Source organism: Macrosteles quadrilineatus, unplaced genomic scaffold (genome assembly GCF_028750875.1).
Source record: "Macrosteles quadrilineatus isolate MER2022 unplaced genomic scaffold, UCM_ALF_1.0 Scaffold_3__2_contigs__length_128488019, whole genome shotgun sequence".
NCBI classification, from domain to species: Eukaryota; Metazoa; Arthropoda; class Insecta; order Hemiptera; family Cicadellidae; genus Macrosteles; species Macrosteles quadrilineatus.
The window spans coordinates 40,007,493-40,024,220 of NW_026542596.1; the positions used below are offsets into that span (position 1 = coordinate 40,007,493).

Below are 16,728 nucleotides of genomic sequence, written 5' to 3' on the forward strand. Positions count from 1 at the left end.
AGTAGCGTTCATGTTCCCTCGGCTGTCGATATCCCCCAGGAGTACAGGGTAGCTTTCATGCTCGTTCACTATATTATTCCCGACGTAAGTGGCTCCAAATCGATAATTTCCTGGGGTGATAGAACTTAAAAAGATGTTGTGGGACACCCTGAAATGGCGGCTCAATCCTCTATGAACAATGACTCGGAGCCCATCAAATGTCATAGGTAAAATTTGATTATATTTGTCAATCAAATTTAACACCAATCCAGGATTTTTTATTCTGTCCTTAGTGTTATCAGGTCTTCTTTGGCTCATTTTGAATGTCACTGTATACAATTGAACTACGGTATTAAATTGAAGATAAATTTCAAATAATATTCAGATACGTTTAAAATAACTTGTGTTTATTCTGCTCGGTTTAACAAATAACAAACATTATCTGCTGCAACTTTGAAAAACTATACAGAAATGATAAAAACACATGATAATAAATTTTAGGGTTAAAGAACAATTATTAGTCATCTGAGTTCATTTCATTACATGAAGCTCTAAATTACCGTATTATAGTTTATATTAATCCCCAGTTCTTATGTACAATTTTACATTTCATATTTAACTTTAATTGTCAAAACTTGTGTGCACCTTCCAGTCTGAGATACTGAAGGTGAGGCTGAAGGGGAAAAAAGCACTGAGCTATAATAACTGGAGTAACCACTCTGTGTTTTAAAAACGTACCACTGTTTTTGCTGGTTTTGTTTCAGAGTTTCGTTTTGTTAGGTTGGCCGGGTGATCGGGTTGGTGGGACTTGTCAAATTAGAGGCAAAATCAAGATGGCGTCATCCTGTTTTGTTGATGATAGTAAACAAAAATCTGCCGACTCAACATTATGATTGACATATAAGCTTATTTATTTATTTTACGATCAAGAGCAACCCATTTTAACAAGATCATAAACCGATAGTCGTTATTTTATCAAATGCCATTATGATAATTGTTTATGTTTGGCCTAAACCCAGGGCCGGAACAAGGGGGGGGCAGAGGGGGCGGTTGCCCCGGGCGGCAGGGTTGAGGGGCGGCAAATTTCTGGTTGCAGAAAATTTGTTTAATACAGTTTGTAAAAGTTTTTAATGAGCCGAACGTCATAAGGAACGTCAATTAGGTAATTTCAAAACTGCATAACGTAATAAACAAACAATAATTTTGCAATAGAAATCAATATAAATTGCGACGGAGTAGAAAACACTGAGAGCCCTAATAGCATAGTTAGCAGCACAGCAAAGTTTGTTTATAATTTCAGCTGATCGCCATCCCTGTCAAGGCGCCATGCCGCCCTGCCTCAGCCGTCGTTCGTTATATAGAGGTTAGGTTTGCAGGAATTTCGCTAAGTCGAGGTTCAGAACCAGCGTCGATCAATATAGGTCGGGACTTGACCTCATTAAAATACAGTAAAATTAAAGTAGCATGGGCTACAATACTTTACAGTACAGTGTTTACATTGTACAGTAGAACCTAAATTATCCGGCATAATAAAGGGGTGGGATCTTGAATATTGCGCAATCATGACAATGGCATTGACCTTGGTACAGGTTAAAAACTATAAGTTTAAAATCACAGCTTGTTCTAACCCTCCTAAAACCTAGCCAAACACTGTATTGCGTAGTCATAAATTATGTAAAGAACAAAACAAAACAGTAGAAAGTTTTGTAAGCTACTGCTCGCGATAGGCCGGTAGGCTACTTACAGTACAGTACTGATTTATCACAACAGAGGAATGTCAATAATAATCATTAACTATAGCATTGGTGTTGCTAATGCTAGTTGAAACAAATCGTATTGAAAACAATAAATTATTAGATAAGTCATAATAAAAGTGTATAATCATAGCCAACTTAAGGATAGTAAAAATACTCGTAAAAGGAATGTTAAAATGTCGATGTTGTTATTCTTTCTCTTTGGTTTTGTTTTTATATTCTTTCTTAGGGTTTTCTTTATCAACAAAATTGTACAATTCACCATAGTTATCCCATATCTCCCAATCACAGCTTACTAAACATTACGTCGTCATCAGTCCTCAGTGAATGAAATCAGTTCTCAGTTGCAACATAGCGCGCGCAGAGACAGCAGACAAAGATGTAAAACGGAGCAGACGAATGTTAGCGCAAGCGATGACGTGACCTTTCCATTTCATTTGATAAAGAAACAGATTTTCCCAAAACAATAATTGGGTGGGGGGTTTGTTATACCGAGGGAAAGACGTAGACAATTCGTTATGCAGAGGTTAAATTCGCAATGTAGAGGTTCTGACAATGATAAATTTGTTATATTGAGGTGTCTTATTTTAGCCGAAATCACGAAAAATTCGTTAAAATCAAGGTCGTTGTTATAGTTTGTTCGTTATGTAGAGGTAAAATATACATTGTGTCTTATGGAGAGTTCTAGGGGATTAAAAAAAATTCGTTATATCAAGGAATTCGTTATATCTACCTATTCCACTTTACCTATTCCATTTTTGTTTAATTTGTGAGGGATTTGTTGTTGTGGGTGAAGGGGGGGGGGAGGGGCGGCAAATTTTAGTTTGCCCCCACTCAAAAATTGTCTAGATCCGGCCCTGCCTAAACCAATATCTCCAAACCAGGAAATTTGACTAGCCTATTTTCATCACATAGCTTAAAAAGAGGTAAATAAGTTAGTATTCATTTACTATCAAACAAAAACAATATATAATGTTTCAAATAACTTTAAATACAGAGGTTTTAACGTGCAATAACTTAAATAAGTTGTTGATACAAGTCCTTGAAATAACATAACCCCAAATAAATAGTATGGTTAGGTTAGAATGAATTGGAATTATTTGACAGCATCCCACAAACCGATCACACGGCCAACCTAGCAACACGAAACACCAAAAACAAACCAGCCAAAACTGTGGCACGTTTTTCTCCAACGTTCAACCAGAGAGTAGTGACTCCAGTTATAATCTATATCTCAATGGAAAAAAGTGAAGCACGTTTACCTTGATTTCAAAATTTCCTTAGACTTCCCATGTAGGCTATGTAAAAATTTGAAGCCAAAAAACATGGTGCAATCTGTTGAGTTGAGATGGTCTACCAACTAATAACAATATTTTGTGTTGAGTGATAAATCAATCAACTGTTTGCGAATTCTGTTCTGTTGCGAATTGTCTGTTGTTAGCGAATTTCCCTATATAGGGAAGTATAGCTATTACCGTAGGTGGTACGGCAAGACCTAGGCCCGGGAGCGATTTACTTTTTCATATTGATGTCCCTAGAGGCCAAAAGAACATTCGTTCAAATTTTTATATATTGTGTGTGTATATATACAGGGTGAGTTTTAATTGTCCCCCCCCCCAACTTTTTTCTACATTTTTTCAAATATCAATCCCAGACCACTTCCAAACATTGTTGGGTAGTAAGTACTTCATTTTGACGAAGAGATCATTTCCGGCCGCCATCTTGGATCCGCCATATTGGATGCAAATTTTTTTTTTCAAACGTAAAGGTGAGGTTGTGACCCAATATTTCGAACTAAATTTTTACTCTAATTACAATGCCGCAAACCGTTTTTAAAAATCTTGATTCATTCTAAAGTTATGAGGGCTTTTTAAAACTTTATTTTTAGCCCATTTTAACATTGTGCATTTACAAACTATGACCATAATCTCAAAATAGTGCTAGATAAAGATAAGTATACACTACCAGTAATTGTCGACCTATTTTCACTTGGTTATGATTGATGTATTTTTTTCGGCCGCCATCTTGGATCCACCATTTTGAAATGTGATAAATTATTTTAAATATGAAGGGGGTGTTGTGACCCATCATTTCGAACTACTTTTTTAAGCTGAACTTAATTCCATGATCCGTTTTTCATTTTCATTTTTTTTTATTTTGAAATATTGACATTTTTAACAAAAAAATTACAATATTTCATAAATAAAACTTGATAACAAAAAATGGATTGCGGCATTGAGTTTAGCTTAAAAAAGTAGTTCGAAATGATGGGTCACAACACCCCCTTCATATTTAAAATAATTTATCACATTTCAAAATGGCGGATCCAAGATGGCGGCCGAAAAAAATACATTAATCATAACCAAGTGAAAATAGGTCGACAATTACTGGTAGTGTATACTTAATCTAGCACTATTTTGAGATTATGGTCTTAGTTTGTAAATGCACAGTGTTAAAATGGGCTAAAAATAAAGTTTTAAAAAGCCCTCATAACTTTAGAATGAATCAAGATTTTTAAAAACGGTTTGCGGCATTGTAAGTAGAGTAAAAATTTAATTCGAAATAATGGGTCACAATCCCACCTTTACATTTGAAAAAAAAAATTGCATCCAATATGGCGGATCCAAGATGGCGGCCGGAAATGACCACCTCGTCAAAATGAAGTACTTACTACCCAACAATGTTTGGAAGTGGTCTGGGATTGATATTTGAAAAAATGTAGAAAAAAGTTGGGGGGGGGACAATTAAAACTCACCCTGTATATATACGTCCGTAAACGCGTTAACTTGAGTCATTTTTGTCCAATGTTGATGAAATTTGGTTTGAAGGTGTAAGGCCGGATTAAACTGGAATGAGTTCGCGAACCAGCATGATCGGACGGACCATGGGAACAGGATATCACGGGAAGTTTTATGGGGGAAAATTAGGTTTTTCTCATTTTTGACCCTCAAAACACAGAATTTCCCAATTTCTCTTTATACCTTTTACAAGAGCTTAAAAAACAAATTATTTAGTATATCAATGTGTTTTGTACAGTTATTGGTAACGGAGAAAAAAAAATTAAATTCCCATGTTATTACTTCAGTAATTAGTTAATTAGTTAATAATTAGGCTCGCCCTAAGAGAGAGGAAGTAAACCTACCAGGAAGCATTCAAACAAGTATGCCGGTAGCCCCGAAACATATTGACTACCTACCCTCGCTTCCGTCTTTAGTTAGTATAGCCATAGATAAAGTATACTCCCTTCCCTTAGTAATTTCTCATCCTTGCGGAACAGCGGAACAGCTGAAGCCAGTTTTATTGTTATTCTGTTCGGTGCATTGTAGCGTAAAACGTGTTTTGCTTACAATTTGTTTCTGGTTATTTCAGTAATTTAAAATCTCGTTTAACCAAATAAAATGATCTAATTATAAACAATAACTCGTCTCCTAGTTATAAAACCAAACATTAAAGCCCAAATCATGAAATTAACGCTGAGATAATATAAACAAAATTTCGTCAACACTAGCAGTCAGTGTCACCGGACATGATCTGGACACGAAAAACGAGCTTCAACATTTACAATGGGATGAAAAGTCTACTTGGTGTTGGCTAGTCTAATGGTATAACCGTATAACTATCCACGCTAACTATTCAAGGAGTCATTATAATTTTTATAGAATGACTGTCACGGTCACCTTCCGTTATACTGAACGTGCTGTTGACGAAATTATATTTTCTTTCTCAGTTGGTGTTAACATGATACCTGTAGTTATATGAAACGGAGAGACACAAACCTTTCAGTTGTCTTCAGCTGAATCATAAAGATGTTAAATCTAGAAAAGTATATTTTAATCTACGGCTTTAATAAATAACGAAATGTGTGTTATTTTTCATATCCTGACTTTAACATCTTCTTCATCTCCAGTCTCTGTTTTGCCATTGTAAACAAAAACAGCTGTTTCGCTATTCAATATTTATTTGATTTGACTCATCTCGTCAGCATCGGATTGTTGTCTTGGTCTTGTCTGTCAGCGAAATTCCAATTCCAAACAATTTTTAAAGTTTAGTTTATCTTTATCAGTATCACCGTTCACCCACTGTGATTAGTGTGATTGATTGTATGTTGAATTTGTATTAGAGAAAAGGTTGGTTGATAAGTAACGGTGATAATTATTTTTAAAATAGTAAGTAAACTCATTTAAAAAGTTGTAACGTAGGTAGTGTTTACCTCAAATTAAATTGTAGATTAGTTTTCACTTTTTGAAGCAAAGTCCAGATAGGTAGATGACTTGAAATAACAACTAACTTAAGTTCCTACTACACAAGAAACTGCACCCACGGTATTTACAATCATATCAATTAATTTATGGGTAATCTTTAAAATCGTATGTTTTCATTCATAGAGTAGGCTATTCAATGGGTACAGTTTCTTAACTGGGCTATGCTAATATTGATTGAAACTATTGAACTGAAAATATTGATTAATAATCAATATTTTTAAATATTTTTATTATAAAATAAAACTATCATAACCTAACCTAACCAACCAAACTTGCTGATGGTGAAAAAATCGCATGAAGGTTTACTAATCGAATCGATAGTTTCAATCAATATTAGCACAGCCCAGTTAAGAAACTGTACCCCAATTGGAACAACAAGTTAAAGAAACTATCCTAGCAACCTAGAACCACATGATTAAAGTTTGGGAACTTAGCCTAGAAGCCTATCATAAAAAAACACCTTTTTGAATTGCCTTGTTTTACGTACACTTCCATATCTTTTGGCACAAACAACCGAATGAAAATTTTGATCGATATATCGTTTGGTTAGTTAGGTAAGGTTAACCTAACCTAACTAACCAACCGATATAAGTATCAAATTAAACAATTGAATAATCAATATTAACTTAAGTTACTCATTCGGTTGTTTGTGCCAACAGATACGGAAGTGTAGGCCTACCCCTTGTTTTACTGTAGTTATTAAGTTCCGTTCTTAAATAGCAATAGATAATTAGCCTATAAATTATATAATGTGACTTCTATTTTGGTTTGTTATAGTATCGGCAATTATTCCGTAGCCTGTAGGGTATCTACAATGGTGAAAAATTTAATTTTGATGTCTAACTTACCTACAGTTTTTTGTATGCTGAAGCCGAAAATGCAATCAGTTTTTGTTGGAGAGATTCCAAAGTGGCTGTAAAACTACAACCATGAATCTAAGGTTCATTGAGCGGTACCATGAATACTTTGATGATAATATGGTAGTCTGGACGGGTCCGTATGTGAACTGAGGATCGAGCAAGCAGAACTGAGGAACTCGACTTAATGCGCAATGGAATTAATTTCTTCTGAACGAATCGTTCAGAACCATAACGATTCGTTTGCAGACTGATCAGCTCATATTTAGGCAAGTGGGGAAGGTAGACTGGGACGGGTGGAGTCATCCTGTAATCCAGCTACTAGGTGGTCATGAATTGTGGATAATTAATAGGGATGCACTGTGGATGCGATGCTCCCTAGTGTGTATTAACGTCCGCACTAGTGAGTACTACGACTATCCGCAGTACTATCCTAATAATTAGACCAATTGGTTAGCTACGAGGGAAAAAATGTGGTTCGGATTCCACAATAAACTGTAGGCCCCTTAGTTGCCATTAGCTGTATGGGCTATTAATTAACAGCTGTGTCTAAGGAACATGTCGGCCTCAGTCACTAACAAGACTACAAGATCGCGCCACTCATCCATCCTACACTCATCCTTCACTCATATTTGGGTTCAAATACGCACATAGTGGCGTCCCCATCTTAAATAATTGGTAATTGGTAGGTCGGGTTTTATGCAGATTCGTGACTGTATTAAGTGTTTTGAAGTTAGGTTAGATTAGGAAGGTAAAGCTTAGGTTATAATGAACCGACTTATTAATTTATGATACTTCCAGACTGTTTTTGCACTATTGAAACACTTAGTGGGTGAAACACAGCAAAAAATTTCAAAAATGCTTCAAATGGGACTCACCCAAACCACCACTATCTCAACGAAAAGTTTGATAGCCTATCAGTTATTTAATTGTTCCGTCATGTAGGAATCCCTCCGTCAAAAACTGATTGCATTTTTGGATTCAGCTGCAAGAAACTGTAAGTAGACATATCAAAATTACATTTTTTAGATAGGCCTACCATTTAATCCATAATAATGACTAAGAGAATCAAATCCAAATGATAACTTGTTATAAATATCCCTAAAATAGACTTAAAACAAATACATTATAACAATCTATTCATCCAATGAAGGCGATTTATGTATGAAGGAGATATCAAAGTCATGCCAATATGAAGTCATTAATTAATAAGAAAGAAATACGCCTGCCGCAGCAAACCTGCAACTAAGCGAATTTCCATTTGTGTCTGAATTGATTCTCAATTAATTCTTTGCGGTCGAATGGCGAGTAGGCCTATTGGTCGCCGCCCGCCATTTTCCCAACTGCTCGAATATAGCGACCTATACAAAAAAAAAATAAAAATCTAAAATCAAAAAAGTTTACTTTTGCAGTTGAATGGTGAGTATAGGTCACAGGGTGCCATATTCCCAACTGCTCTAATAGCAAACTATACTCAGCGAAAATGGGGAAAAATTCAACCTCAAAGGGTTAAAACTATTTAAATAACATTAGGTTTAACGAGTATTGCTGCTAAAAGGAAACTTATAAGGCCTACAGTAGAGTCCCACAAACTCGGCGTAATGTGGACTGGAAGGATGCCGAGTTTGTGAAATACCATAAATACCATTTGAAGTTGTTTTTTTTTTATTCCTTGTGTGATTCAAGTTTGCTTTTTTGTTTGTTTTGTAAATATTTATTTTAAAAATTGACGCAGTTTATCCAGCAATGCTGATCAACTACGTAGCACTAGTAATTAATACGGAAATAAAGTTCTACTCCCATAGTCTTCCTTTATGGCGTATTGCCTGGTTAAAGTAATGTAAGGTATTAATTAGAAGTAAAGCAAGATGTTAAGTATTCAAATCCCTCTTAACTTTTATTTAGCTATTAGTAGGATATAAACGTTAAACAACATTTACCCAAAACCTTCTGTTATGTGCACAGCAGAGGTTACCTCTGCACTAGCAAAGATTTAGTGAAAAAGCTTACACATAAAGCATGTGTACGGCAATTAGCCTTTAGTGTAGACCTACGTTTGTTACTTACTTCTCTTGAGAAACTGTATTGAATTAAATTTGTAGTGGGGTTTTACAAGAACTCTTTGTTTAGGGGCCTGATTAATTTTTTTCACTTATGTTTTTTGGATTATTTTTTTTAATGCACTAATTTAAGATCTGGTCTTTACCTGAATCGTGCAATAATAGCCTTGGTTTTAAACGATTTATAAAAAACATAGCCTAAGTCTACAATTAAATGACAGTTACTTTCATTGGTACATGACAGGATTTTTATATTTTTGAATGATATTGAAAATAACCTAATTAGATGCATAGCTTTGAAAATTGTTTTCAATCTTGTTGAGACTTCATTATGAGCGCAGTGATATATTTAAATTTGATTTCTATCCTATTCTTAAATGCATTAAAGCAATTTCAGCATGCACGGTAGATACTTAACATGGGCTATGATGTGAATTTAAAAGAAACGTGTTTGCTGTCAAGAAATGGAGGGGGAGGAGCCTGACTGGGAAGCGGAGGCGGCTGCAGTCATTCAAGATGTTCGAGCTCACGTGAAGAACATTCAACTGTCGGCTGTGCCACTCCCGTCCAGAGGTGTCTACATCAACATCACAACACTAGAGAGCCAACGGCTGTGTGTGCTGCTCGGTCCATCTGGATTCCAAGTTGTCGGAAACGCTTACGATGATATATCCTTAGAAAACTTAAACTGTAGGTTTTACGAGACCCCTTACTCGCTGTTGAGTGCTGTTAGTCCATCGTATGATCAATCGTTTGGTAACTTGCTTGTGAAGAAACTAAATGAGCTCAATAGCCGATTCTAAGATGGTAGAGATCTACAGTAATGTAGGTTTGGATGACTTTATGTTTGTTTTGTAGTTACCAAAAGTTTTTTGAGAAGTATTTTATCAATATTTTTTTTTCCAGTATTGTTTGTTTGAATTAAAATAGGCCAAAGCATTTTTAATTTTTTAGTATAGGTACAGCAAATGATGCTTTTTTATCCCTTATTAATTAGTACTGGTGATGCCCTAATGTAGATTTTTGCAGCCTATTCGTTCATCTTTTAATAATTTTTAGGGATATAATTAATGCCTATCGTTAAAGATTAAACTTCAAAAGTGTAATAGGAGCTTACTTTAAACAATGAGTTTCTAGTCTAATTTTTTAACACTTTGAGTATAACCTTATTATTTTTAAATAGTTTTTTAAGAGCATGTAGCTTATGCTTGTGTAAATATATCTATTACTTATTGCTTCAAATATATTTTTGTTTCTATTATTCAAATAAATTTATATTTTGTTGGATTATTATTTTTATGTTGACTGTTTATAATTCATTAATTTCCATTTATCTCTTAGTGTGTCTACATCTGTTAAGGTAACTCAATAACTATCCGTTTGCATGTGAATTACTTGTAATATGTAACGTTAGTGTTTGATTGGATTAAATAAACATTGTAAATTATTATTTTTTAAATTTTGTTTTTAAATACTACATTTTTCTTTAACTGATGAAAATAATGCTTTTTACATCAGGTCACAAAAGTTTTCACACCAGGGCCCGGTGTAAATTTATGTAATAGTAATTTAAAATTAAATATAATTTCTAAATTTACTCATAACAGTATAATACAAGATATTATATAATATCTTATATATTATATAAGAACTGCCTCCTCCATGGACGAAGATATGCGTACAAGTCATTGGACAACTTGTCAACTTGGGTTCCTTTTGTATGTTCATTGGTGAAAATCTAAAAGAAACTCCAGTTGACTGAATTGAGTTGCTGTGGCATTGATATCACCGGTTGCTTTTGGTCTGTACCCGGCCTAAGTAAATCAGCCAAGTAATAAATGCTGCTGTGCCATGATAGCTCAAAGCCAAACTTAGCTGTAGGTAAAGTAGGTCCATCTAGATCTTAAAAATAAGAAAAATTTTAAATTTCTTAGATAAGGAGTATTGTCTTTGTTTAGGAGATCTCTTTTGACTGCAAGCCATCTGAAAGTTTATTTCAGAATTTTTGTGATTATAAATAACTCTTTGATATATTGTACATTATATTATGTGTATATTGTAATAAAAATATTTATACTACTGTTTATACTTGTGTTCTGATTCTAATGCTCTTTTAAACTCCAACCAAATAGAAAATCCAAAATAACATTTCAGATTTCTATGAAAATTTTTGAAACTATAAATTGATAACTGAACCTTTATCTATAATTATAATTCAATATTTTCAAACAAACTCTTTTCCCAATCATTTAAAAAATGCAGAGCTCAAACCTCTCTTTAAGAAGGGCGAGAGACAAAATCCGGACAAAACCAGTTTCCCTTCTACCATCATTTTCACCAGTATTTTAACAACTACTGTAGCATCCAAACAAATCTCAAATTTCTTGAAAATAATAATATTTTGGCTAGTGAACAATTTGGTTTTAGAAAGGGTTTAAGCACAATGAAAGCTTTATCAGATTTTATTAGTGAGGTTTCATGGGCTTTGGATGGGTCACAGAGCACAATGTGTTTTGTGACCTATCCAACGCATTTGACTGTGTCAACCATGATATTCTTTTGAAAAAGATAAATATTTATAAATTTTCAAAAATATCTGTCTTATGGTTGACTTCCTACTTAACAAACTGTTTTCAAAGAACAATAATCTTGATAAATAATTAAAAATCAATATCATAATGGGAAAAGATTACAGTTGGTGTTCCTCAAGGCTCGATTCTTGGACCTTTACTCTTTATTTTGTATATAAATGACTTGCCTAAAAATGTCTCTAACAACCTTACCTTATATGCCGACGATACAACTGCAGTTGTCAAATGTAAAAATGATTCAGAATTACCGCTCAAAGTTAAACAAGCCCTATGGGAACTGGAACAGTGGTTCAACATTAATGGTCTATAAATGAATTAAGATAAAACCCAACTGGTAAAGTTTTGTACTGCTCATGCAAAAGAGTTTAAAGACCAAAATTTAGCTGTTCACGATGATGCAAAATTTCTCGGTTTGTACGTATATTCAAATTAAAATTGGAACTAAAGCCTTGAAAATTTAATAAGTAGACTGAATTCTACTTGTTATCAAATGATATGTTTAAGAAACAAAATGGACTTAAAAACTCGTTTAATGTTATACTATGCATACTTCTATTCAATTCTTCAATGAATTGAATTCTGGGGCTTTGCATCAAACATTGATTTAATTTTTAAGATTCAGAAAATTAATTTAAGAATAATGACATTTGCACCATTGAGAACATCATGTAAGCCAATTTTTAAAGAATTAGGAGCAATTACTGTTCCGAGTTTGACAATTTTTAAAACACTTGATGGTAGAAGGAAATTTTGAAAAATTATGTAGTGAAAACGTTGAGCATAGGTATGATACTAGGTTTAAAACTAACTTTCAATATCCGCGGCATCGTCTTTCATTTGTAGAAAAAACCCCCGACATACATCTTAACTGTCTCAACTGTCTTAACTGTGTTAACAGTCTCAAAAATTAAAGAACAAAATACAGTCCAAGCATTTCAAAAGCAGCCTTACTAATTTTCTTTTAAGAAAAACCTATTACAGTATAGATGAGTTCTTAACTGATCATTGAGGTTGTGTAAAAATAAATTTGTTTGAACTAAATTTTTTAACTTATACATTTTGTTTATACCATTTTTATTTTTATAGTTTTAGTTTATTTTAGTCTTTTATAACTCCTTAGTCTTAAGGTATTGTATTTTGACAATGTCACCTGTTTTATAGCATTACTATATTATGTAAACGTTATGTGACAATAAAGATTTATTTATTTATTTATGATATGGTGCTACCAGTATATTCGGACCTAACTCTCAAGAGAATATAACATTCACACGAATTGAGCATTGTTATCAGCTCCTTATTTTCAAAACTTTAGCAGTGAATAGTATAGTATGCACAGTTTTGAATAATAAAAAATTAAGTTTGATCTAATGTGAAACCAAATAGGCCTATGTACCTCTATGGCCCTATCTCGTGTTTTCAACAAATTTCCCAAATTACAATTTTTTATTCTTGCAGATGTTCTCCCAATAAGCCATTTAGCCAAAAAATAAGTATTCAGTGATTAAAAATATTTTTGTAAAATAATTTAGGCTAATCGAATCTCCAGTTCAGTTTGAGATTGTTTCTAACAATTTAAAGACACGAAATAGAGTAAAACCGAGGTAAAATAACATGAGTTAGCTATATCAATTGTATCGTTGCACCATATTTCAGGCTTGTGCATAACTTGATGAGCGAGAAGTGTATTGGTGTTACTAAGGTTTTAATATTTAGTTATATTACATAACTTGTGGTTGACTACTAAAAACTTCTACGAAAAGAAAAGAGGACTCTTACAGCGATACCTAAAATTTAACGATAATGTATAGGGTAGTTGAGTAGTAATAACTGGTGAGGAGGTGAGTGATTATCGTGCTCTTCGGACAATCAAAAGGTGGCCAGTTCGATCCTGAGGTAAAGTCAGTAGCTGGGGGATTATTTGAAACTGGGGCCAGCAATCCTTGATAAATTGCGTTGGCTGTCTAAAAGAAAAATTAATTATTGATTTGAGTAAGGTCCCAGGTTCAAATACTTCAATCATCAATGGCTTGTGTGTTGATGCCATTATCCACCTAGGCTGTAGGTCCACGTTTGAGCAAACAAAAAGAATAGGTCTTTCAATTAAGGAGAATTAAAAGGACCCTTATTAAAGGACTCTATCCGCTAAAATCCATTTGATATATTTATTTACGATAAAACTGTTTCTTCTACCTTATCAGAGACAGTTTTATATGGTTTGAGTGGCTTAAAGGTTTTATGTATTAAATCCGTAGTTATTTTTTACAAACACACCATTTCAGTGTAGGAAATTTTCAGCTTTAAGAGTGGCTAGCTCTTTGATTGTGATTCGAAATAATTTGAAAAAAAAATTAAAAACTGTAAGCCTAATATCAGCATCTAAACTATATGTATAAAAAAATTTAAAAGGACATCTCGACAATAGAAAATTTACTTTTCCAATGTTTATCAAACTTTCATTCAACTCGTATCCTTTCAGCACTTTAATTCAACATAATATTTATTGTATGTAATAGTTCTTTGAAAATATATCAAAATCAATATTTACAAAATAAATTTAAAAAATATACAGCTGGCCAAAAAATAGTAAACGTTACCCTCCAGTGATTAGATGATCTAAAAAACTCCTAACAGAGCATTGTATCCACTTGCATAAAAATGCCTCTCTTCATCAGCAATGAATGTTAAGCAAGATTCTAACCACTGACCTACTTTTTAGGTTTTAATGAGTGATTGTTGAGGTGAATATTTTTATACCTTTCACCAGCAATGACATCTGACAAGCCAACGAAGGTGACTTTTGATCACACAGATCATCACAACTCTCCACCTTGGCCGGAATGGAGTGATTCATACATCAACAACCTACAATGGAGTAGACAGACCAGACGCTCAATATCTGCGGTCTCTTTCTCACCAAACATCAAGGCTAAACTGGCTTCCGAGGTAATAATCACTGTAGTAATCAACCATCTCTGGTTATAAGTAGAGAGAGGCAATGGTTGGCGCTCAGAGATTTCATCTCTGTCTAGATACAATTTCTTAAGGACAATGGTTAACAGGAATGTTTAAGAAAGTATTAATTTTTTTATTATTGCCTCCAGGATTGATATTGATTTATGACAATATGGCTTACGTCGTTACGTCTTCAATCCTAATTTAGTCTCAGGCAACTAAACTTTTTGGTAGAATTGTTTAAACACATTGTCGTCATCAAAATACAAGAAGGAGTCGTGTCCTTTGTCATGCGTGTTATTGCTGGCTGCGCATTCTTTTATGTTACCATAAGAATCTTAGTTTGTGTGTGTTTGATGTTGTATTTTTGTATATTGGCAATGCCAATGTGTTAAATGATTTGACACAAGGCGACAAGAAGTTTGAAAATGGAACAGTTGTTTCAAAACTAATTGCCCAAAACTAAATTGTTGTTGTTAGATCAACAGTCTATGGGGGAAGAATTATGGGTTTTGTAGCTCCGGGTAGGTTATTAGCCAGAGAAAAAAAGAGATGAATTGAATTACTGTTACATTACAAAAAATTCAAATACAATAAAATAATAGGACAAAAATGGGGGAAAAGCTAACAACATTATTGAGTTATGTTCATCAAAATTAAAAAAGCCGAGTGAATCTGGTGCTTGCCTAGTGATCAGAAGGTTTTAGGCTCGATCCTTAGAAGTCAGAACCTTAACCTTCTTGATGGTTTGAATCTAACTGATATCAATTATATCAATTATTGAAGATGGGGACACCACTATGTGCATATTTTAACCCAAATATGAGTGTAGGATGAGTGGCACAATCTTGTAGTCTTGTTAGTGACTTGACTAAGGCCGACTTGTTCCTGAGACACAGCTGTTAATCAATAGCCCATTGGGGGAGCGAGCTGGTCAAGTGGTTAGAGCGCGAGACTCCGGTTCCTGGGGTCCCGGGTCCAAATCCCGCCAAATCACCAATGGATTTTGTCTAAGTGATAAAGCCGTAACCAGCCTGAAGTATGTGAAAAACAATTCCAGGCTCGTGCCTAGCGTCCTAGGAAAAAAAAGAATCAATAGCCCATACAGGGGACCTACAGTTTATAGCGGAGGAATCAGAACCACATTTTTCCTTGTAATGAATTGGTCAAATTAATTATCAGGATAGTACTGCGGATAGTCGTAGTACTCACTAGTGCGGATGTTAATATACATCAGGGAGCATCGCATCCACAGTGCATGCCTATAAATATCCACAATTCGTGACCTCCTAGTAGCTGGATTACAGGACGACGCCACCGACCCACCTATCATTTATCAATTATTGAGACTTGGGCTTTTAAAAAATTGCCCTGGCTAAAGAAACAACTTAAATCAGTCAGTTACTACGCTCATCTTCTTTAAAATATGCACCGTGTGGTGTGTCATCGTCATATATATCTGGTCATAAAAATATTAATGGTAACATGAAAATAATTGTTGATACTAAGCTATCATCTGTATTTATTTCTATTTTCTTAAAACAATAATAACTTATCTTAGTTTAGTTTTCTAATTGATCTTACAGGTTATAAGATGGTTTTGTTTATAACACATTGTTATCATCCTACAGTCAGATGAAGTGTTTGAAGAGCCAGGATTGTTTGATATACCGGATGTGCAAGTACATGCATGGAGACATCCCCACGAGATAGACGCTGACATAAGTTATGTCATCGAGCCTGACTCCACTCCGCTTGATCTTGTTACTCATAACAAACACCTTCTGCATATAGAGGTACTTTCCGTAGAATGCCTTTGACCGTAGTATAGCCTTTTTGATTGATACAACTGGGCGTTAAATCCCTATGTTAAAGCTGACGTCGGTTTTTAAAATCAAAATTGTCTTAGTTGATGTGAGCCACTGACGGATTGTGCTGATCTAAATTACTGATTTCTGTCGAATACCCAAACTTTTGTACCAATTCAATTTCATGGAACTTCTCATTGTGAGCTATAGTAACTGTTGTGACCCATCAACTATGCCAGCAACAAAAAATAAGGTAGAAAAATAGCTTTAGACACTAGTACATTCTGTGACTGGCTCACATGAATTTTTTAATAAAAACTAGCGACAGATGCTCCATATAGGTGAAATGTCTACTTCAGTACCTATCCAAAAGTCAATTGTATAATTTTTTATCAATGGTAGGGTGTCTAAACTTTTAAATCCAGTAGGAGTCCAGGCCTAAATGTTTGTTTACCAAACTAT

The 16,728-nt window shown here is 34.2% G+C and overlaps 2 protein-coding genes across 4 annotated transcripts in view; both read left to right on the forward strand.

Moving 5' to 3' along the window:
• The first annotated feature begins 5,733 nt into the window (after positions 1-5,733).
• Positions 5,734-10,998, forward strand: LOC128990934 (GSK3B-interacting protein). Of its 3 annotated transcripts, none has more exons than XM_054413595.1 (2): positions 5,734-5,860; positions 9,375-10,998. In XM_054413595.1, the coding sequence occupies exon 2, from the start codon at positions 9,377-9,379 to the stop codon at positions 9,713-9,715; it is 339 nt and encodes a 112-aa protein (XP_054269570.1). In that variant the 5' UTR covers positions 5,734-5,860; positions 9,375-9,376; the 3' UTR covers positions 9,716-10,998. The 3 variants fall into 3 exon arrangements, with proteins under 3 accessions (XP_054269570.1, XP_054269572.1, XP_054269573.1); XM_054413597.1 differs by having other exon boundaries at positions 5,740-5,899; XM_054413598.1 differs by lacking the exon at positions 5,734-5,860 and adding an exon at positions 7,716-7,849.
• Positions 10,999-14,272: 3,274 nt separating this feature from the next.
• Positions 14,273-16,728, forward strand: part of LOC128989133 (uncharacterized) — a 47,432-nt gene continuing 44,976 nt past the window's right edge. Inside the window, exons 1-2 of the mRNA XM_054411000.1 lie at positions 14,273-14,449; positions 16,090-16,254. Of these exons, the coding sequence (XP_054266975.1) occupies positions 14,273-14,449; positions 16,090-16,254 (342 nt within the window). The remainder of the gene's footprint in view (positions 14,450-16,089; positions 16,255-16,728) is intronic.

What these genes read in the sequence shown, in the direction of transcription:
- LOC128990934 (XM_054413595.1), top strand. Translation starts at nt 9,377, where the DNA reads ATGGAGGGGGAGGAGCCTGACTGGGAAGCGGAGGCGGCTGCAGTCATT.